Source organism: Tachyglossus aculeatus, chromosome 6 (assembly GCF_015852505.1).
Source record: "Tachyglossus aculeatus isolate mTacAcu1 chromosome 6, mTacAcu1.pri, whole genome shotgun sequence".
Lineage (NCBI taxonomy): Eukaryota > Metazoa > Chordata > Mammalia > Monotremata > Tachyglossidae > Tachyglossus > Tachyglossus aculeatus.
Window position 1 is genome coordinate 38,837,497 of NC_052071.1, and position 23,180 is coordinate 38,860,676.

Consider the following 23,180-nt stretch of genomic DNA (forward strand, 5'->3'; position numbering starts at 1 on the left):
CATAACAGGTTGCTAGAGAGGGAACATTAGGGAGGAAGAAGGAAAAATGGCACACCCATGTCACGAAGAATAATCATCCCAATGGCCTCTGGGGAGATTGGGTCAGTTCTGGAATGTTTTGGGTTTTTTTTTTAAAGTGTGTGTGTGTGTGTGTTTTTTTGGGTGGGGGGCGTATGTGTGTCCGGGGGGAGACAGAAAAGTTTCCATTTTGGGAACCTGAGGGTCATTTAGGGGAGTCCTGACTCATCCAATACAGACCAGACTTTCTCGAGAGAGAGCCAGAACTGACACCATTCCCCTGGGTTTTTGGGGACTAGAGATGATCTGTCCCGGCAACTTGACCATAACCGGACTGGCCTTGGACCAAAGCCTCTGTTCCACATGCTACAGCCACCTCTATTGGTCAGAGGTTTCCCCCCTCCGCCCGCCCCAAGCCTGCACTACGCCCACTATGATGACGCTAATAACTGTGATATTCATTAAGCACTAACGACGGTCCAAACACTCGGCAGGCCATGAAGAGGGACGGGCCTTGTTTCCGTTATCCTGTTACGTGCCGGGCAAAGGACAGTCCAGGTCTGGATCGCCAAATTTCAGGTGACAGTGAGGTGACTTATTCATTGCTGGATCTCTTCTTCTGCCCAAAGGAGGTGGTCATCCTGGCACATGCCACATCTCCCTCGGCCTGCCGGGAAGGTCCGGGAATACGTCCCCAATTTCTCCGAGAGGATCACGGGGTGTGGAGGTAAAACAGTACAAGGGGTGGCAAGTGTGAGGAGATTCCCCTCGGGGAAACTGGGCATTTGCCACCTGGTCCTTCGGGGGTGAGGTCTGCGAGAGAGAGGGGTCTGGCACAAATCTAACAGGGCTTCCCCCAGCCTCTTCATTAGGGCACTTTCTGGGAAGAAGGAGCAAGTGTGGGCTGGGAAGGGGATAAGAAGGCTGGAGAGGCAGAGGAAAGAGGAGGGGGAAGGAGAATAGGAGGCGATGGGGAAGCGGGGGAGGAGGAGAGAGGGGAGGAGGATGGAGAGGAAGAGGGAGGATGAGCGAAAAAGCGGGGGAAAGGGGTGGGGGGAAGCGAGAGGAGGCAGAGAAAAGGGAGAGGGACGGGGGAAGGAAGAGGGGACAGAGAAGAGGTGAGTAGGGGACAGGGAAGAAGGGGTCCGGGAAAGAAAGCATCTCATCTCTCCTCTCCTTCGGATGATCACAAAATCAGCGATCAAAAATCGGCCAGTTTTAGTACGAGGAAACTGGCCTAGTCCAAAAAAAAAAATGGAGTTACTTAATGGGGGTAAAAAAAATCATTTTTGCCTTGTAATGAAAGCCCAGACCTTTAATTACTTTTACATAGAGATTTATAGATAAATTCTAACAGAGCACAGAATACAGTACTTACCAACAAAAGATGCAAACTAGTCACTTAGAAATGCATGCTGAGTACTCTTTGCTTTTACATGTATAAAAAAAACTTACAAAAATAAAATAAAACAGCGTGCTGCCCATCTTTTCCAATAGTAAAAGAATCTTAGAAAAAAAAAATCACTAGGTTTCACAACAAAAGACACAAAAGGACATTTTTATGTAAATTTATAAGGCAAACTTTTTATATAATAAATAGGTTACAGGGATTCTGTGGGGTTTGTTTTTTTTTTAAACGTATACATGTACATTCAGACGGATTTACTGAAATGATACAAATTTCCTTAATAAATTGCTTTTTTAAATATATCAGTGCTTTCAGTCATTTGGCTGTACACAAAGAACCTTTTTTTTTTTTGAACATTACAAAAGAGCAATCCATTTTTTTGTTTGTTTTTAAAACGACCTACTTGTTTTTCTAAAGTAATTGTCCCAAAACACAAAGTCCAAAGAGGAACGCAATGGAGGGCGGCTTTAGAAACCCCTTCGGGAAAGAGCCGTCTGCCCTTTTTCCCCCCCAAATGAGCATTCCAAGCCCCAAATTCTTTCCTATAAGGGTTCCCCACCCCGCCCCCGGCTACCCTCCTCCTCCTCCTCCACTTCCAATTAGTTTGTCACTGCAAGTATCAGCCTGGAATTGCTGTCTCTGGGGAGGGGGCACTGCCCAGACAGCTCTTATCCTGCTTTCCCCATCCCCGCCAACCCTGATGGACCTCTTGCCCTCTTCTGATTGCATCTTACGTGTTCGAGGGGCTAATCCCACCAGCTCTGAGGGGCTGGGGGCTCCAACCCTCTAGCAGGGAATGTCCTTGGGAAACAGAACTGAAATGGAAATGGGGAGGGCCATTGAACGCTATCCAGTTCAGTGCTTTTCTTTAGGGGAGGCGGGTGGGAGGGCTCGCCTAGCTGGAGAGGGCAGCTCTTGGGGGTGGAAGGGGTCTCCTCCCCACCCCGACCCCCCAGAGGGTTGGGGGTCTGGATGAAGGGACCAAGACCCGAGCTCCCTCAGGCTTCTTATTGCCATCGCAAAGAGGTGGAAGTGAGGACTTCACATTAGTTCTGGTCATTACTGGAAGGAGGACCGGGGCGGGGGAGACGGGGATGGAGGCACGGGAGGGATCCCTTGGAGATGGGGATGCCATAGACCTGGCCTGCCCAGGAATAACTGCTCCGGAGGGCAGGGCGTGAGTCCCGGCCCTGACCTAATTCGTTTCCTTTTCAAAAACATAATTGACCTTTTATAGTAAAAATATATCTATATATCTATCTCTCTATATAAATCCTTTAAATAGTCTTCTCCAAGTGGCCTGTGGAGAATCCCTCCAATATTGCTGAAACCCCTCCCCCCGCCCCGCCCCACCCCCTCCGCTCCCCCCAAAACAGTTCCTCCAGATGGCCCAGCCACAGTGAGGCACCGAACCATCCTGTCTTTCGGTTTCCTTAAAAGAACCAAACGAAAACAAGGAAAAGACCAAAACGAAACAACCAAGAAAAAGCCCAAGAAACTCCCTGGGGACAACTGGTGTGTGAAACTCCCTTCATGGAAGTCTGCTTCTGACCCGGATTTAGATAACGGAAATGGATCAGCTCTCCAACGGATCCCTGTTCGCTTTCGGATGGATTTTTACTAAAACCCTTCCTGACTAAGCTTCTCATGTGGTTTCTGGCTGATACAGGCAGGTGCCAACTTCCCGTTCCCTTAGGTGAATCTCATCCCTGGAAGGGAGATTCGTTTCCACCCACCTCTCGTTTCCATTTTTACTATTTTTTTTTTTCATTTGAGTTCATTTTTCAGCAAAGTGTCTAGAAGCATTTGTCTCTGGAACAATTACTTTAAACATGGTTACAATACAGACTTCAGCTCAAACACAGAAGAGAGATTTACTTAGCAACGTTCCTTTTATCCATCAAAAACTACACACAAATATAAATCTCAACACCACAGTTAGAGGACTAGCAGAGAAAATTCCATGTTCGGAATACAGGATGAAAAATAAGATGACCTCGTGAGGAAAAAAACCAAAACCAACCCAAAGAACAACAAAAAACGACGACGACAACGAAAGGCAGGAAGGAAGAAAAAGAGGAGAAAACACGTCACGCACTAGAATCTGATACATGGGTTAACCCAGCAGAACTGTACAGAGAAAGCACTCAGCATACATTTAATAACAGTCCTTGTATATTTGGTCATATGGTGATCACTACTGATTTTTCGAAGCGAAGGAGGATTCTGTAGCGGCTGTTATTGTTGACTGAAGCGGTAAAAGGGGAGGAGGCCTTGATGACAGGAGAAGGAGCAGGCTTCAAGTTCTGCAACTCTTTTTTTTTTTTTTGTACTCAGCTGTCAATTTTCGAAGGGAACAGATAGCTGTATATATCTCTATATCTAGCTGGAGATACAGATTGATATATATAATATATATATAGTCATATGTATATGTACATATATATATATATATATATATAGACACACATATATATATGTAGATATAATCTCCCGAACATCAATGGTAAGGGTGACCAAAAACATTTTCGATGACGCATACATACACGCGCACACATAACACACGCATACGTCCGCACACGTGGACACCCACCCGGTAGTGGTAAACAGCAGCATTGGCGGAGCCCCCTCTCTCCCTCCCGGACGCCACCGGGCCCCGACTGGAAGCCGGCCTCCCTCCCTGCCCGCGTCCGGGAGGATTTGGAAGCTGAACCTGTTAGACCGATGCTGGAAGGCCGCACTCGACCCAATCTCTAATACTGACCGTGCGTCGGGAACGTCCCACTGGACGCTCTCCGGCTCCCCGGGATCCCGGCCGAAAAGCGGGTCCCCTCCACCCCGGCTCCCCCAACCCTGAATCTCCTGGGATTCTCCACGCCCATAAAGCCAAGGCGGCCTCCAGACCTGATCCGGATCGAATTCCAATTCGGGCAGACTCAATCCTGGAAGAATCAATGTGGAGTTGATGGAAGAAGCGTTTTTGCCCTGGTGGTTACAGCCCTCTGCTTTGGAAGAACTAATTAAAAAAACAAAACAAAACAAAACAAAAAGAAAAAAAAGACTGCTACAGCTAAATTCTCTCTGTTAGTTATGGCTAATTAGTAATGTTTTTCATCATTAAAGTCAGGAGCCGGGCTGGGGGTGGGGGCAACACCCCAGATTAGGCTGCAGAGGAGGAAAAGGGGGATATAAGCACATTTTTCAGTAACTCCTTAAAGCTTCTCTCTCGCCACCCCCCCCGACCCCCTCTCTTTAAGCGTCTGGGGTGCTCGCCATCCGAAGTTTCGTATTTCCGCCTACATGAGTCAAGAAGTTGGGAACCTGGAAAGGTGGCCCCCGTCTCTTTCCCCCCCTTTCTCCCTAGCTGATGGAGGTTGGCAGTGCCCGGGTCTGAAGCAAAGTGCCGAGACTTTCCAGGGTGACAGTGGCAAGCCGACTCTCCCCCCGAAGCCAGCCACATCTGTTGCAGTTCAACTGCCCGGAAAACCACTTCTTTTCAAGGCGGGTATCGGGGTTGGGGGGAGAGCAGACTTCCCGATACACCCCTTTTCGGGAAGCCGTAGGGAACACGCTGTTCAAACGAGTTGCCGCACCCTTGGAAGCAACTGGCCTCGGTGGGGGCAGATACGGGCTACGGATCGTTCCCAAGAGCCACTGGCTCTTGGTGGCCCATGCCCCCACCCCCCTAGTCCACATTCAGGGTCCCGCCGAAGACATCCACAGGCATCCTTCTCCGTTCCCCTCCTCTCCCTAATCCAAGTGGCTTCGGGCCGGGGATCTTCAGGCCGAGCTTAGGGGAGAGGAGCTAGGACACGGAGTGCAAAAGCGCAGCTTCGTGCCTGGCTTCCCTGGACAACGGGAGCCCTTTAAAAAAGAAACCAGGAGCCCTAGAGCAAAGACCACGGATCTGCTTGGACAGAAAAGGCGACCAGCAGGCAGGTTTTTAGTATCGTGTTTTTATTTTCCCTTGTCCTAGGCTATGGATACCAGGAGGAATATTGTAAATAAGCGACAGGTAATAATTCCAACAGGTCTTTTTTTTTTTTCTCGGTGGTGCCACAAGCAAAGTTTATAATGCAATACACAGATATATAAAAATTAGACGGCTTTTGTGTCTAGTTGGTGCATCAAAGAAAAAACCAAAACCAAACCCAAACTGAAAACCAAAACAAAACCCCGGGGTGGGGGGAGAGAGGGCGGTGAGGAGGAGGGGGAGAGGGAGAGAGGGGGGGAGAGAGAGAGAGAGAAATCAAGCCTACGCTTATACTCTACAAGTTATTGGCTATAATTGGTTTCACCAGGAAGGACAGCTTTTTTTTTCACTTGACACAGAAACACTGGAGGAGCGGAGACTACCACACAGAAGTTACACTTCATTAGCCATTCTCTTTGTTCCTTTTGGACACTTCCCTGACGAGTCTGTCTCGCTGTTGAGCAGGGTTTTAACAAAAAAAGAGAGAAAACAAACTTACCCACGCACACGCCCACACACCCACACACACAAAAAGGGGCAGAGAGGTAAGTTGTCGTTTTCCAAATCGGTTTCAAAGTCCCGCTGCAAATCAGCTATTCCTCTCAGGGCTGCCTCTGGAGAACAGGGGCATTCTTACAGCCCTGCTCAGCCCAGGCAGCACCCCACCCCTCAATTCTGGGGGAGTGTTTCTCGTCTTTCCCAACCCGTTCGGAGACCATTGGGATGGTGGGGGAATGGTGGTCTGCCAGGCCAGCGCATCTCAATCTCACTGTCCAATCGTCCCCCCTTCCTTTCCCAGCCTGCTGTCCCACCTCCACCTCGCCCCCATCACATCCGTCACCTGCTCTCGTGACTCTGATTCACTGTGGTGCCCTGCGTTGAGGAGGGCATGGCCAAAATGGATCACGGACTAGGGGATCGCAACAAAAGGGACGATCTGTGGACCACTGGCGGGGACCGTGGCCACTCCCCACAAATACACCGAGGAATGGACACCGCCCATTCACCCCGCTTTCCCTGTCCCATTTTCCTTTTTTACTCGGGGCCCGCTGGGGTGTGGAAGCTGAGGCAGTGGCTAGGCAACAGAAAACATCCCTGCCCGCCCCATCCACCCGCTGTGCTTCCCCGGCTCAGGGGCCGGGCTCCTACTGCCGAATGGCAAGGGAGGAGGAAAAATAACGCCAAAGTGTCGCAGTTGGGAAGATCGGGTCCGATCACTGGGAGGTGCGATAGGAACAGTCCAGGAAAATGTTCGTAAGGTGCTACATCTCAGGCATTATTTAGGCTACCAAAGTAGAAAACGGCTATAAAACGAAACAATGATTAAATGACAGTACACTGACCCCTCCTATGGTCCCAGGGTGGGAAAGCCCCCGGCGGCACGTGTGCGGCGGGTCGTACTTCTCGGCAAGGAGAAGGGGTCCAAGGGCTCTGGCATTGTGCTCGTAACCTGCCACCAACTTGGCTGGGGGAGAGAGGGTGGGGTGGGTGCGGAGGGAAGGAAGGGAGGGAGGGTTTGTCTATCGGGTGGCTCTTTCCCCTGGGCTTTGACCAGGAATTTCAGAGCCTAATCTTCCAAAGTTATTTTCAGACCAGCATCCCGTAAGATTCCGTCTAGGTTCGGAAACATTCAGCTTGGCTCGGCACGACGTGGTTTCTAGATTTGGTCGCTAGACTCCGGCTCGGTTTTTCTTCCCGATTTACGCTTATCGAGATGTGAACGGGTCCCTGGGCCAGGAGCGGTCACAGCGTGACCTCGGAAGAGTCAAAATCCCAACCTACTTGAAACAGCAGGCAATGCCTCTTGTTAAAATGGAATCCTTTCTAAAAAGGAAAGCCAACCGCCCCCCCACACACCAAAAGAAAAAAAAAGAAATTTGATGAATTCCTCTAAAGTGCAAAAATCCCAATGGACAAACAAGGGCAAAGGCGGAGGCAGGACACACCCAAAGACGAAAGCTCGGAGAGTAGATTTGAGGGAGGGGGAAGGAGTCGGTGGACATCACTTGGGCGAGTGGGGAAGAATCTCACTTCCGACAACCAGAACCGGCTTCGGCTACCCCACCCCTTGAAATGGGTCGGGAAGGTGACTACTTGGGGTAGCGCTGAGGGGAATCAGAGAGCCGTTTCCCTTGGGGATATTGGCCAATTTCATTTCCTAGATGAAGGACATCACAATTACAGCTTGTCCGGGGTCTTAGTTTTGAGGGCCCATTCTCAGTACTGAACGGGCCCTGTCCCCAGTGGGGAAACAAGTCACTTAACCTAATTAGCTTGGAGAACCAAACTGCACTTGCTGGTGATCCCCACTGACCGGGTTCATCCACACATCAATTAATGGTACTGAGTGAGCGCTTACTGTGTGCAGAGCACCGTATTCGGCGCTTGGGAGAGGACAGTACCGCAGGGCTGGAAAATGCTCCTGAACGGCTTCTTTTCATGGATTTACCAGGGACCGGATGAGACCCTGGGAGGATTCTGGGCCACACGGTGGCCTCAGCACTCCGGGTCGCACGGCTCGAACTCCGGATTCTCAACTGCGGGTCCACGGATTAAGCCCGAGTCACCGGACACCCAATGCAATCTGGCCCCGTACCTGGTCACGATAGATAGCTCGGATCTTCCAACTGTACAGCTCTGCCCTCTGCCTCGGGCTTACAATTTACTTTCATCTTTCCTGCTTCCCAGTTGGGGAAATTGAGTTGGGCTGCCTCGTGTGCAAGTGACCAAAGACAACCGCAAAGACGTGCCTCTCAGTCCAATGTTCTCATCACAACTGGAAGCAGGGGACTGAGCAAACTCGCTAAAAACCATCGAGGCCCTTGACTCGGATTACGCCGGTAGGGTCTGCAGAGAGACCGCCCGATCCTGATTCCAGGTGGAAGTCTTTGGCCTTTAGCCAACTGGGACCCAAGCCGGGTTCTCCTTATCCTACGAGAGGCCTCCTGGCTCCAACTCTCCGCTCCTCCAGCGGATGGGACCTTTCCTTTCAACTTGATGGGCAGATCCTGGGGCTCCATTATGGGGTTTCCTCTGTCCACCACTGTCAGCAGGTGTCCACTGGCGAGCAGGGTGTGATAACAATCCTTTCAGCGACATCTCTCTCCCAGCACCCACCAGGGAATGGTGGCAGGGTCGGCTGATATCTGGGGAAGTGCCATCCTTTCGAGGAGGAGACTTGGGTCTACTTGCTCCAGCTGGGTAGCGGCTAGTTTACTTGCTGTGACAATAACCGGCTCGATTAGCCAAGACGGAGATTACCCTGGCCTTTGGCTTCTCCTCTTCCTCCTGCCTCATGACGCTCGCCTTTTGGTCACTCAGTGACACCTCCTCCGGTTGCCTGAGTGCAAAAGACTCCGATCAGTCAAGTTCGCTACTTGAGCGCACCTCTGCTCCAACTTCTGTTGAGGGAAGAGATTGAAACCAAGAGCTAGAATGAGGTTGGAAGAATTACGGGCTTCGGTTTTCCTATGCCCAGGACCGTGGTTAAACCAGGAGTCATCTGCAGTGGCCAATATTCGCCAACGTCCACCCACACGCACGACGGCGCGGAATGATTGTTTCCACGTCTCACGCATTTTCAAATGCCCTTCAACCTTGCCTTGGGGGAAAAACAGGACGCATCGTTCTCGATACCGACCTCACGGAGGTGATGTCGGTACCTGGGTGCTGTGGTGAAGGGTGTCACAGACCTGAAGAGAAATCGCAAGCTGGACTGAATAATATAAATGCAAGAATACTGTACCAACTTTACACCAACAGGGCAGGAAAAGAAAAATCACAAGTCTCACGTTATGAGCTGATGACTTAAGACGATATTAGTTGGGGACCGGGTGGGAGTGGAAAGGTCTGAAGAAGAGAAGATAAAGAAGAGGCTGGGGGCGTCGGGGGGAAGAGCTCCAGTCAACATGTGCAACTTTTGAAATTTCTAAGCGAAGTGGAAGGAGGTAGGGAGCTGCAGATCTAACGAGGGGTGGGGGGAAAGAGGGAAGGAGGGAGGGAAGGAGAAAGGGGAGAGGAGAGAGACAGGCTTAGGAGGAATCCGAGTCCCAAGAGCTACACACCTATTCCGATTCAAAATGCCCCACATGTGAGGTGTGAATGCATCAGAAAATGATCTAAGGGTTCTCCTCCAGGACCAGGGCCCCAAACGGGGCCTTCCTTTCAAAGAGCTTTTCCTGACGTTGGTCCCAACAATTCAATGCTACATGTCTAAGAATCCTGGAAGCAGAACGAGCAGGACCCTCCCCGCCCCGGCCGGGACTCCCCGGACCATCCCCAAACCAAAACAAACAAATCCCAAATCGACTCCTTCCCAAACGACACAGGGGCTTCAAGGAACAGACTGATTAAAGTGCACGGATGAGGGTCCTCCGGGGGACTTTCTGACCACCCATTATCAATCCAACATTCAAAAAGAAACTAAAGGAGTCTACCGGACAGTCGACGGTGAGGAGACCTGGTGGCCGGGAGGAGAGTGGGGGAAGGGAGGTGCCTTTCCCCCAGGGGAGAAAGAGGAGGAAGTCACCAAGGAATCACCAAGCCCTCCTTCCCTCCCAGCTGGACGAGGACACAACGGAGGGGAGCGGAAAGACCGGAGCGGACCGAACCACAGGGAGCATCCAAGGGCCGGGACCGGAGCCATCTTTCTCTTTCGTAGCATTTGCTTGAACGACGCTAGTGGAGACCAATCTACTAATAAGGCCGGGGGCAGCCGCAAAATGACCTAAGGGGCAAACTCCCCCGGCTCAAACGCATCCCAAAGAGAGAAAATGCCGGCCTCGCGTGGGTAAGCTACCGGTTCAGAACTGTCAACTATGTTGCCTGGTGGCGAAAGACTGCTGAGGAAGCGCTTTATGGTTTCTGAAATGTTTCAGTCCTTCATGATTACGTCCTTTCAGGGACGTGCGGGGAACGGTGACTGAAATACAGTGGACGGCCGGGAGCCAGATGGCACATATTTGACAGTTCGGCGGAGCAGCTCACGTGTGTGTCTGTGGGGGGAAGCAGTAGACTGCTGTCTCGTCCTGCTGCTTTGATAAGGTGCTTCTCAGTTTGACAGATTTCGATAAAAGAGACATCTCTGTAAACACAGGGAAAGGATATACCAAAATGATGAAGGTCTGCAGCGGGATAAGGACTTCCTGAACTCGGCAACAGATTCCAAAGACAGGACCCCGGCGAACAGAGCCAGGCCAAACCAAGGGGCCCGGCCACCGACCACTCTCGGTATAAAAATCCCACCCCAAGGAGAGAGGGCTCTTAGCCGCTCGTGTCAGAGGTGGGATCGTCTGGAATGTGAGCAATGGACTGAGCGTGCGGGGGCCGGATCCCGGCCGCGGGAAACGGGATGTGTTTGCGCGTCGTCTGTTCAGAGACATTTAAGTGGCAAGATCAGGCCCGAGGCACGACAGTCTGTAAATTTCCAGAGGCCGGACCGAAAAAAAAAATCATCGTTCGGATTCGCTCGTGGACGGGGCAGTGGGGAAGCCTGAGTGGCGCTTTGGTGGGTGAAGAGATTTCTTCCCAACCGCATCACATCGGGGGATTTTCCCCAATTTAAACCGGGTTGCGGGCGGGACAAGCTAGATGTTTTCTGCTTTGCGAAACTCTTTGCGGTACCCAGAGCCACTCGCCGGTCAACAAGGATCCTAGTCAAGCCTCTGTTCTACCCGGAAGCCTCCCGGGCATCGCCCAACTGCCACCTCCAGGTTAAACCTCCCCCTCGGGGCTTTCCCCGGGACGCGGCTGTGTATGGGATGGCCCGAGCAGCTCGAAGGCAAAGGCCGGGCAGGGTGGCCGACCCCAGAGGTCCGGGAGCCGGGCGACTGCTGCCCGGTAGGAGGCTGACGGGTGACGGCCACGGCGGCCGCGGGCCGGCGTGGGGTGGGGAGGAGGTGGGGCGCCGGCCGCCGCTGGGTCCGGGAAGGGGCCCGTTCCCAAAGGAAAGAAAGGCAGGGAGGAAGGAGAGAAAAAATAAGCCATCAGGAAGTCCTTATCGAACTGCAGCGAACACTTAGAGTTTCGAAGCTTCGTGGGAACCCTGTGTACAAATCCCACTTTAAAACGAGCGCACGCGTGCGTGCACTCGCGTGCACACACATCACACACATACACACACACACACACACACACACACACACCACACACACACACAAGTACAGGTAGTTCCAAACACCGCCGTTCCGGTGGCTTAAGCGCCCAAGGCGCGTCGCTCGTTCAAGCCAGTTTCCCGTCGGAGCATCTCTATCGGTTTGTTTCGAAGTGGGAACGTGAAGAACCAATAGTGCAAACGAATCTTCTAACCTGTCCCTAAGCTAGTAGCGTTGGAAAACAACTGGAAGAACTTTTTTTTCTTTTGTCCCCCCGCAACCCCCCACCCCTCCCCGGTCGCCCGCCCACCCGCGCCGACGCGCGCACGCTCACAGACCCACGCAGGCCCACAACACACACACACAGCTACAACTCAAAAGATTGCTCGAGGTGACCGGGGGAGCCCTCCCCTGCGGCGGCCGGTCCGTTCCCGATCCCCTGGGCCTATTGCACCGTCCGCCTCCCCGTCCCGGCGGCCCCCTCGGATCCTCCAGGCCACGCGGTGCCACCTGGCCTCCCCCACCGCCCGCCTCGGCTCTCGCTGGGCTCGCTGGGCGCCGAGCGGGTGACCCCCTTCCGGGCGGGATGCCAGGCGGGGGGCGGGGGGGGCGTCGCGGCTTCCCTCCGGCCTCGGTCAAACGTCCCCCGGGGTGGGTTTTCGGTCAAGGTGGGGGAAGAGGGCCGGGCGGGGAGGACATCGAGGCGCCCCCACCGCGGGGCCGAGCCCGCCGCGGTCTCGGCGGCTTTTCCCTCAAAAACGCCGATCCTTTCCCCGTCTCCTTCCGCCCCCTTCCCGGCATCCCCATCCCCCCACCTGGACGGAAACCAAAGGAAAAAAAAAAACAAAACAAAACCAAAAGAGAAACACAATAATTTAAGACCTCGGACTAGGACGTCAATGGCACTGAAAACGTAAGCTCCCGCTAACCTACTCTGTCGAGTCTGTAACGACAACCGGTCCGCAACCCCTCTCCCCGACCGGGTCGGGCGGGGAAGGAGGCGGGAGCTGGCGTACCCTAAAAAAAAAGCCTGATCAACAGCTCGTCTGGTCAGTAGTATATGCAGCAAGCCTTGTTGAAGGAGCCTATTATAGAAAAGTGCAAAGCTGCTTCTGGCCCTGGTTAGGTCTTCATCCTGACTGTGCTTGTCGGTAAGAAAAAGATCCCAAGTGCTCCAACTACTCCCACCCTGAAGCCACGAAACTCTAAGTTTACTGAAAAAAAAAATATTTTTTTATTTCAGTTCATCGGGAAGCTTTGTCAGAGCCCTACCCATAAGGAGAAGAGACAACAGCTGCCTTTAATTCTTGTCTGTCTGTCGGTCGGTCGGTCGGACGTCCGCTCGGTTCCAAGTCAGCTGACCCTCTCCGTCACCGGCGTCCGGGTGTCCACGGGCTCCTCTCTGTTTGGCCTCGGCATGGAGGACGAGACAATGTCTTTCCGCTCTCCCTCCCCTCGGTGTTTGTACTTTTCTGCCGCCGCCGCCGCCGCCGCCGCGGAGGCGGAGGAGGCGGCGGCGGCGGCGGCGGCGGTGGTGGTGGTGGCGGCGGCTTGGGGGGGCTGAGTCTTAGCGGGCTCCTTGGGGCAGCCGTCGCTCTCGGGCGGCCCCCCCCTCGGCATCTTCTCGTCTTTGCAGACTTTGCTGCTTAAGTCCTGAGGCTCGGGGGAGCTTCTGTTGTCCTTGGAGCTCTCTGGCTGAGGGGGCGGCGGCGGGGGCGGGGGGCGGGACGGCGGCGGCGGCGGCGGCGGGGCGGCCTTGGCCGCTGGCTCGGAGTGGGGCGGCGGAGGCGGGTGGTGGTGGTGGTGGTGGTGGTGATGGTGGTGGTGGTGGTGGGGCGGCGCCGGCGCCGGCGGCTGCTCCTTTTTCGGCGGGGACGCGGCACTGCTGCCGCCGCCGCTCCGGCCCTTGGGGCTGCTCTCCTTGCTCTTCCGACCGGGGCTCTTGCCGGTCTTCTGTCCCTTGCCGCTCTTCTCCCCGCCGGGGGCCGCGAGCAGAGGCTTCACCACCTCCTTCACTTCGATGCTGACCGTCTCCCGGGTCTTCCGCTTTTTGATGGGGAGCACGGTCTCCTGCACCACGGACCGGATGGAAGACTCTTTGATGGCTTTCTTCTTGGCCTCGGCGGCCGCGACGGCGGCCCCCGCGCCCCCCGGCTTGCGGCCCCGCTTCTTGGGGACGGCCTGGGGGTCCGCCTCCTCCTCCTTCCTCTTGCGGCCGGGCCGCTTCATCACCATGACCTGCGCGGACGTGGTGGCTCCCCCGCCCTCCGCCCGGCCCCCGGCCGAAGGCTGGAACGGCATCTTGACCAGGAGCTTGCCGGGGCTCTTCTCGACCACCCTCTTGACCTGGACGCCCTCGGAGGCGGCCGCCGCCACCGCCACCGCCGCCGCCGCCGTCGTCGCCGCCCTGGGCTTCAGCGTGCCGCTGCCCTTCGGCCGCCCCCGGCCTCGGCCCGTGCCGGGGGCCTTGGGAGCCTTCGGTTTCTTGGGGGGCTTCTGCTCCCGCCGCGACGGGCTTCCTCTCCCGGTGACCGTGAAGTCGAAGTCGTTGGGGTCCAGGGAGGTGTCCCCTACCTTTTCGAAGTACGCGATCAATTCCACCTTGGAGCGGAAGGCTTTGCCCTGGGGGCTGGGGAGGGAAGACAGACAGACAGAGAGAACCGTGGTTAACGCCGAACCGGGGAAGGGGAAGAGGAAGGGCCGGCCGCGGGACGCCCAGGGGCGGGGGAGAGGGAGAAACTTACTCTTGGACACGGGAGACTGGCGAGCGCTTAAGCGTGGCGGTCGCTTGGGTTTGGGATAGACTCCGCCCTGATCGAGGTGCCGGCAGGATGGTTCACGGACAAGGATACTGGTTGAAAACGGACGGGGAGCCAACCGGTGGCTGCCGGGACAACCGCCTCACATCGTTTAGGCGAGAGGATCAATTGATCGTATTTATTGAGCGTTTACTGTGTGCAGAGCACTGTACTAAGCGCTTGGGAAGCACAAGTTGGCAACAGAGAGAAGCGGGAGGTACCCTCCCGCCGGCTGCCCCGGCCAGATCCATCACTCCGCAGCTTTGCCATCCGCGGCGGGCCGTCCGTCAGGTCTACGGGACTTGGGAAGCCCCGAGCTGCTCGGCCGCTGGACCCGCCGGATGGCTGGAGGGGAGGAACTGTGGGGTTTGGGCTTTTTTAAGTGAAATCTGTTAAGGGCTTACTACGCGCCAGGCACCCTTCTAAGCGCTGGGGCGGATACAAGCTGATCGGATCAGAAGGAGTCCACGTCCAGCTTGGGGCTCACAGTCTTAATCCCCGTTTGACAGATGAGGTAACTGAGAATCAGAGAAGTGAAGTGACCTCCCAAGGCCACACAACAGACTCCGCTAGGCCAGGCTGCTTTTCTGGGGTTGCCTGGCGCTTCCTAACCGAGCTCCATCAGAGGGGCTCTTCTCCCACCGCATCTCCTGGCGGGCACCAACGAGGCCTCCGACTCCGATTCCGACGAGACCAGGAACCCGGCTCGGCAGGGAATCCCGTCCTTGCCTGCTTCCGGACCCTTGGCAGACAGGTGCATCGGTCGCCCGAAGCACCGCCCCGGGGGGCCACGGTAGGTCACCGGCCGCAGCTGGGCGTTCTCCCATTTGACAAATGGGAAGGCGGAGGCCGAGAAGCCTCCGAGTGAGGTTGAGAACCAGAGATCCCGAGCGCCAGGCTTCGCTTACAGACCTGAGGTTTGATCGCCCTACCCCTCACCCCAGCACCTTTTAAAGAGGTGGACGGACAAGGTCTGGCCCTTTCTGTATATACGTTTGTGCATATTTATTACTCTATTTATTTATTTTACTTGTACATATCTATTCTATTTATTTTATTTTGTTAGTATGTTTGGTTTTGTTCTCTGTCTCCCCCTTTTACACTGTGCGCCCACTGTTGGGTAGGGACTGTCTCTATATGTTGCCTGCTTGTACTTCCAAGTGCTTAGTACAGTGCTCTGCACACAGTAAGCGCTCAATAAATACGATTGATTGATTGATTTCTGACGGCACCTGACCCGACTCATCATCCCAGGAGTGCTCTCTAGGTCCTCACCAAAGAAAGGTTTTAGGGAAGCTAGTTTCAGCAAGGGCCACGCTTTCTGACAACGGGGCTCATGAATGCTCCTTGATGCTTTGGCTCCTCGGTGATCTTACTGTGCCCTCCGGACTCTCTGAACGGGGAGTCAGAAGAGCCTTGTTCTGATCCTGGCTCCAATCAATCAATCAATCGCATTTATTGAGCGCTTACTGTGTGCAGAGCACTGTACTAAGCGCTTGGGAAGTACAAGCTGGCAACATATAGAGACAGTCCCTACCCAACAGTGGGCTCACAGTCTAAAAGTCCACCATTTGTCTGCTTTGTGGCCTTGGGCAACTCACTTCCCTGGGTCTCAGTTACCTCATCTGCCAAATGGGGATTAAGACTGTGAGCCCCATGAGGGCTATCCATAGTGGATATAGCACGGGCCGGGGTGCCAGAAGGTCATGGGTTCTAACCCCGACTCTGCCACTTGTCTGCTGGGTGACTTTGGGCAGGTCACTTCACTTCTCTGGGCCTCCGTTACCTCGTCTGTAAAATGAGAAGCAGTGGAAGCATGAGAAGCAGTGTGGCTCAGTGGAAAGAGCCCGGGCTTTGGAGTCAGAGGTCACGGGCTCAAATCCCAGCTCCGCCATTTGTCAGCTGTGTGACTTTGGGCAAGTCACTTCACTTCTCTGTGCCTCCGTTACCTCATCTGTAAAATGGGGATTAAGACTGTGAGCCCCCCGTGGGACAACCTGATCACCATGTAACCTCCCCAGTGCTTGGAACAGTGCTTTGCACATAGTAAGTGCTTAATAAATGCCATTATTATTATTATTATTATTAAAATGGAGATGAAGACTGTGAGCCCCACGTGGGACAACCTGACTACCTTGTATCTACGCCAGCGCTTAGAACAGTGCTTGGTACATACGAAGTGTTAACAAATACTGTAATTATTACTATATGGACTGTGTCCAACCTGATTGGCTTGTATCTATCCCAGCGCGTAATGCTAACAAGCACCATAAATAAAAAAACCCTCTAGGCTGTAAAAAAAAAAAAAAAGGCTATTCTCACCCTCCAGGCTAGGTTCCTGTTCTTCTCTCCCAGCCCTACAGCACTTATGTACATATCTGTAATTTCTGTATTAATGTCTGTCTCCCCCTCAAATGGTAAACTCGCTGTGGGAAGGGAATATGTCTTCTTTTTGTTCTACTGCGCTTCCCCAAGTGCTTGGTACAGTGCTCTGCACATGGTAATCGCTCAATAACTATGACTGACTGACTGACTCTCTCTTCCTCAGCAGGTTGACTCCATCCTGACCCCTGTTACCGGTCAGGGGAGCGGGTACCGTGAGGCTCGGGTGGTGGATTCTGTCACAGACAAGTGTAAGCCGGGAGCTGAATCAGTCCTCGCCGGGACGCGAGGAAACTCAACGTCCTCCGATTCAGCCACCGGAAAAACACCGTCCGGGTCACCTCCTCTGGCTGAGACAGCTCTCCTGGCAGGACGGTAAGTCCTTCACCGAGTCCCAAGGGCCTCAGTACGGAGAACTCCTCAGCCGAACCACCGGACGTCTGCTTCGCCAGACAAGAGGATTTGTGAACTGCCACCTCCAGCCGTCGAAGCTAAATCTATTTGGGCCGGTGATATATGGATTGACTAGAAGGAGTAAAAAGACCAATGCGTACCCAAAGTGCAATTACTCACTGGAGAAAGGGGCCGTTCGTTGGAAAATCTGCTAATTGGGGCCAGCGGGCCCTGGCCCGGGAGACACAGGGTCATTTGTCTACTTGAGAAAAGCCCCCTCTGACATTATCGTGCTGCCTTTAAACCACCCAGGAGAGAGAGGGCGAAGGGGAGAGAAAGAAGAGGGGAGAGGGAGTGAAGGAGAAAGAAAGAGGGAGGGTTGGGGAGAGGGAGAGAGCGAGCGCGCGCACGTTCGCAAGTACAGTAGTCGGGCTGGAGCTGAGACTGGGTACGCCGAACCCGAGGCCTGCCGCCAGTTTGGCGTTAGGGCTGTTTTCTGTGTCGACCCAAACAACCTGGGCACATCAAAAGGAGCCAGCCTGCCTCGGCGGCGATGGCAGGAAAACAAAACCCTCGGCTGCGGGACAGACGTCTGGCTATAAAACCGCCGTTCTGTACGGCCCGATGAAATTCAGGGGGGGAAAAGCCATACAACGATTTCAATGCAAGGAGACCTCCGGCTTCCAAGGAGAAAGACTTACCGTGCGCGGGATTCTAGGCAACACGGACCCAGAACCCCCCGGCTAGAACGACTGTCGGCGAGCCGGGCAGCATGTCCCCCGACTGGCGGGCAAAAAGGAAAAAAATAAAAAAGCCATCCAGTCCGGGGGAGGTGGGAGGGCTCGGACTGTGCTGGAAGGAGGAGACAACAGCAGGGTGGCAAGGGGCTGTTCCACCCGGCAGCCATTTCAGGGTAAATGCTACTGTGAAATGCCAAAACACTGACCGGGAGGACCTTCTTTGTGTGCCTTCTTTGTGTGCCTACCAATTCTTTTACACCCTACTCTCCTAAGCGCTCAGTCTAGTACTCCGTACACAGACAGCGCTCAATAAACAGCACTGACTGATTCCTCCCCCAGCTGTAACCTCCCTTGGTCGGAGGCCCACAGTCCTGAAGCTATAACTGGGGAAAATCTGTTCTCGGTTTTAAAAACAACAACAATAATAAACAAACGTATACATATGTATAGTGAAGCAGCGTGGCTCAGTGGAAAGAGCTCGGGCTTTGGAGTCAGAGGTCATGGGTTCAAATCCTGCCTCCGCCACGTCAGCTGTGTGACTTTGGGCAAGTCACTTCACTTCTGTGGGCCTCAGTTCCCTCAGCGGGAAAATGGGGATTAAGTCTGTGAGCCCCACGTGGGACAACTTGATTACCTTGTATCTACCCAGCGCTTAGAACAGTGCTTTGCACATAGTAAGCACTTAATAAATGCCATCACTATTATTATTATTATTATTATAAATAAACCATGGCATTTCCGCAGGGCTGGCCCCTCGGCTGCTATATCTCCCAAGCGCTTAGTTCAGTGCTCTGCACACGGTAAGCACTCAGTAAATAAGATCTGCTGACTGACAAACTGATTATTGAGCACGATGGCGCACGCCGCTCGGCGACAGGTTTAAGGCAATGCTTTCGCTTCCGGCTCTGCACGGAATAAGCGCTCAATAAATACCACCACCGACTGACAAGCCTGCTCCGGAGTAGGGGTCAATGAGAGCGGTCGGGCCGGATAAGTTTTTTCCGCCGCCCACTTTGGGTGGGAAGATGGTGGTGAGAGGTGGCTTAGTGACCTCATTCTTCCTCCTCCTCCTCCTCATCAATCGTATTTATTGAGCGCTTACTGTGTGCAGAGCACTGTACTAAGCGCTTGGGAAGTACAAATTGGCAACATATAGAGACAGTCCCTACCCAACAGTGGGCTCACAGTCTAAAAGGGGGAGACAATTCCTGAGAATTAGCACGCCATCCCCTTACATGCGCTTCACCTACAAGCTCCTTTAACAATGTGGTCCGCTAGACTGAAGCTCCTCCGCTAGATTGGTAGCTGTTGGGAGGGCAGGGATCGTGTCTGCGCCCAGGAGAGGCTCCACAGAGTCCGTCGACTGCTCGATACCGTCCCATCTCTACCCCACCTGACGCCGACGGGCCAGGAGGACCAGCTACTTCCAAGTGCCCCCGATCGGAAGGCAGATAAAGTCCGTCCGCCACGCGTCTCCCTCTTCCCAAGCGGGCTAGCGCTGTTCCCTGCCACAGTGGCTCCGGGACAACTGCTAGCCTGCCCAGGCTTGAAACGGGATCACTCCTAGATCCCACGAGGTGACGAAAACGGCTTACCGAGGGGGTTTCAAAGCCAGTCTGTGTTTTGGTCTTTCGGTTAAGGTTCGCTCTTCTCTCCTCCTCCCTCTCCCCGGCCTCCTGCTTTCCCGCCCTCCCGGTTTCCAAGGCAGAGACGCTGAGCCGCCAGCCCCGCTGCCTCAGAGTTTCCCCGGCCCCCTCGGCCCCCGGCCCCCGCTGCCACGAGGCCAACCGGCCTTGCTTTACTCACTTGATCAAATACACGTCATACTTTCCGGCGGAGCGGCCCGATTTCCTCTGCTTGAGCTTGCGGGTCCAGCCCTCGGGCAGGGTGGGGTCGTCGTACATGGGGCCCCGGTCTCGGATGATGGAGCGCCGCTGCTTGGGGGAGGCCGAGGCTTCGGGGGCAGCGGGGGCCGCCCCGGCCCCTTCCGACGTCTCCGCTTTCCCCGCTTCGGCCGGCTCGGCGGACTGGTGGGCGGACGGCTGCGGGGGCTCATTCTTGCCCTCCTTCTCCTCCTTCCTCTCCTTCTTCACCTTTTTGGGCTTCAGGGGTTTGTCCTTGACTCCCTGCAGGTCTTGGTCTTCCGATTTTTCTTCCCTGAAGCATTAAACGATCATGTAAGGATCGGCGATACGGCCCAACTTGGAGAGGGGTGAAGGGGGGAGACCCGTGCCTCGCCTGGTGACCTCTCCCGCCCCCAAACCAGGACAACGGGGCATCTGCCCTATGGTCCGCCTTGCTTCCCCCCGACCACGGCCCTCCTAGGCCGCCGATCCTTCTGCCTCCCGATCGGTCTGTCTGTCGACTGCTCTGAGGAACGGAGGGGGCTCCGTCACCATACCGAGGGCTGCTGTTATTTGGGGCTTCTCGGGCAGCTCCGGCCCCCCGCCTTGCCTCAGGTCAGAGAGACCCAAGCTTGAATTGTGTGTGTGTGTGTGGGCGGTTTGGACTCCCTTCTTACCGGCAACCCTCCCTTGTCTTCCCAGAATGCAAAAATTCTCATCCTGCTTCCCATCTGAAAGGGTGGGGTTGAATTCTAGTCCGAACGGGAAGGAGTCTCATGGCTATAATCAGCGGTAAGTGCCAGCGGGTTTAAAAGAAGAACGCGTATCGCTCAAATGGGCTTCCCAGTGCTCCAACAAGTGTTATAATAGGCGGGAGACCTCCCCAGACGGCCCTCTCGGCCTCTGCTCTGGTCAAGGAGAACAGCTCCCGGGTCCCCTGGAGCCTACTGGGAGATCCTGGGCTGGGTGCTAGGGACAGAGGAGGAAAACAACGGGGTGTGCATTGCGATGACAGTGACTGTGGTTTTTGTGAAGGGCTTACTATGTGCCAAGCACCGTACTAAGCATTCATTCATTCACTCCATCGCATTATTGAGCGCTTTACTGCGTGCAGAGCACTATACTAAGCACTTGGGAGAGTACAATACTACAATAAACAGTCACACTGACTGCTCACAGTGGGCTTAAGGTCTACTTCACGCTGCTGCCCGGATCATCTTTGTGCAGAAATGCTCTGGGCACGTTACTCCCCTCCTCAAAAATCTCCGGTGGCTGCCTGTCAACCGACGCATCAGGCATAAACTCCTCACCCTGGGCTTCAAGGCTGTGCATCCCCTCGCCCCCTCCTCCCTCACCTCCCGTCTTTCCTTCTCCAGCCCAGCCCGCACCCGCCGCTCCTCTGCCACTAATCTCCTCACTGTACCTCCTTCTCGCCTGTCCCGCCGTCGACCCCCGGCCCACGTCCTCCCCCTGGCCCGGAATGCCCTCCCTCCGCACATCCGATCCGCCACGCTAGCTCTCTTCCTCCCTTCAAAGCCCTACTGAGAGCTCACCTCCTCCAGGAGGCCTTCCCAGATTGAGCCCCCTTTTCTCCCCTCCTCCCCGCCATCCCCCCCCCCCCCCCCCCCGCCGTCCTACCTCCTTCCCCTCCCCACAGCACCTGGGGAGGTAGGAGGGAGCAGGACTGAATCCCCATTTTACAGATGAGGAAACTGAGGCCAGGAGAAGTGAGGTGACGTGCCTATGGTTACTAAGCGGGTAACTGGCAGAGTCAGGATTGGAAGCCGGGTCCACGTGACTTGCCTATGGTTTCTAAGCAGGTAACTGGCAGAGCCAGGATTGGAACCCGGGTCCGCAGAATCCAACTCCCTTCCCCTCCCCACAGCACCTGCATATGTTTGTATAGCTTTATTACTCTATTTTACCGGTACATATTTACTATTCTATTTATTTTGTTAATGATGTGCATTTAGCTTTAATTGTCTTTATTCTGACGACTTGACACCTGTCCACATGTTTTGTTTGGTTGTCTGTCTCCCCCTTCTAGACTGTGAGCCCCTTGTTGGGAAGGGACTGTCTCTATAAGTCGCTAACTTGTACTTCCCAAGCGCTTAGTACAGTGCTCTGCACACACAAGTGCTCAATAAACACGATTGAATGAATGGAGGACGGACATCAATACAAATAATAATAATACGATGGCATTTATTAAGCGCTTACTATGTGCAAAGCACCGTACTAAGCGCTAGAAACTGGGGTAGATACAGGATCATCATGGGGTTCACAATCTAAGTAGGAGGGACAATGGGTATTGAATCCTTATGCTGCAGAGGAGGGAACTGAAGCAACAGGGAAGCGAAATGACTTGCCCAAGGTCACACAGCAGATGAGAGGTCGAACCAGGATAGGCCCTCCGACTCCTAGGCCTAACTAGTGGAAACTAAGCCCACCAGAAGCTTCTGTTTCTTCTGCTTTTCCTAAACGTGGAGCCACTCATCAGATGTTTGTTCAATTCTCCACTTCATTCCGCTCCCGCATTTACGGGGGACGTTAGCAATTCATTCATTCATTCAATCGTATTTATTGAGCGCTTACTGTGTGCAGAGCACTGTACTAAGCGCTTGGGAACGACAAGTTGGCAACATACAGAGACAGTCCCTACCCAACAGCGGGCTCACAGTCTTAGAAGGGCGAGACAGACAACAAAACAAAACATATTAACAAAATGAAATAAATAGAATAGTGAATAGTCATTCACTCATTCAATCGTATTTATTGAGCGCTTACTGTGTGCAGAGCACTGTACTAAGCGCTTGGGAACGACAAGTTGGCAACATACAGAGACGGTCCCTACCCAACAGCGGGCTCACAGTCTAGAAGGGGGAGACAGACAACAAAACAAAACATATTAACTAAATGAAATAAATAGAATAGTGAATAGTCATTCATTCATTCAATCGTATTTATTGAGCGCTTACTGTGTGCACAGCACTGGACCAAGCGCTTGGGAAGTACAAGTTGGCAACATAGAGAGACGGTCCCCACCCAATAGCGGGCTCACAATCTAGAAGGGGGAGACAGAGAACAAAACAAAACGTATTAACAAAATGAAATAGAGTAGTAAATAGTCATTCATTCATTCAATTGTATTTATTGAGCACTCACTGTGTGCAGAGCACTGGACTAAGTGTTTGGGAAGTACAAGTTGGCAAAACAGAGAGACGGTCCCTACCCAACGGCGGGCTCACAGTCTAGAAGGAAATTCCAACGAGGAAATGTCCTTGGACCGCGTGCTTTGAGAAACGCAACCGAGAAAGCAGGAAACTCTCCCCGGCTCCATGTGGTTAGAAAGGAAGTTTTAATGCACAACTCGGCTGCTCGTCTTCCAGGACCAAAAGCCTTCGAGCTCATTATGGGCAAGGAATATGTCTGCTAATTCTCTTGCGCTGTACTTCCCCCCAGCATTTAGAACAGTGTGTCGCACACAGTAAGCACTCATTCATTCATTCATTCAATCGAATTTATTGAGCGC

At 53.9% G+C, this 23,180-nt stretch overlaps 1 protein-coding gene across 2 annotated transcripts; it reads right to left on the reverse strand.

Moving 5' to 3' along the window:
• Positions 1 to 12,348: 12,348 nt before the first annotated feature.
• Positions 12,349 to 19,955, reverse strand: MECP2 (methyl-CpG binding protein 2). 2 transcript variants are annotated; one of them, XM_038748558.1, is made up of 2 exons: positions 19,611 to 19,955; positions 12,349 to 14,120 (listed from the first exon to the last, which is right to left on the reverse strand). In XM_038748558.1, exons 1-2 carry the CDS (start codon positions 19,706 to 19,708, stop codon positions 12,845 to 12,847), a joined length of 1,374 nt encoding a protein of 457 aa, XP_038604486.1. In that variant the 5' UTR covers positions 19,709 to 19,955; the 3' UTR covers positions 12,349 to 12,844. The 2 variants fall into 2 exon arrangements, with proteins under 2 accessions (XP_038604486.1, XP_038604488.1); XM_038748560.1 differs by lacking the exon at positions 19,611 to 19,955 and adding an exon at positions 14,236 to 14,287.
• Positions 19,956 to 23,180: the final 3,225 nt, after the last annotated feature.

Excerpts from the sequence above, each read along its gene's own strand:
- MECP2 (XM_038748558.1), bottom strand. The coding sequence starts at position 19,708 with ATGTACGACGACCCCACCCTGCCCGAGGGCTGGACCCGCAAGCTCAAG. Across the intron at positions 14,121-19,610 it reads TATGACGTGTATTTGATCAA|CCCCCAGGGCAAAGCCTTCC; the intron begins GTGAGTAAAGCA and ends TTCCCTCCCCAG.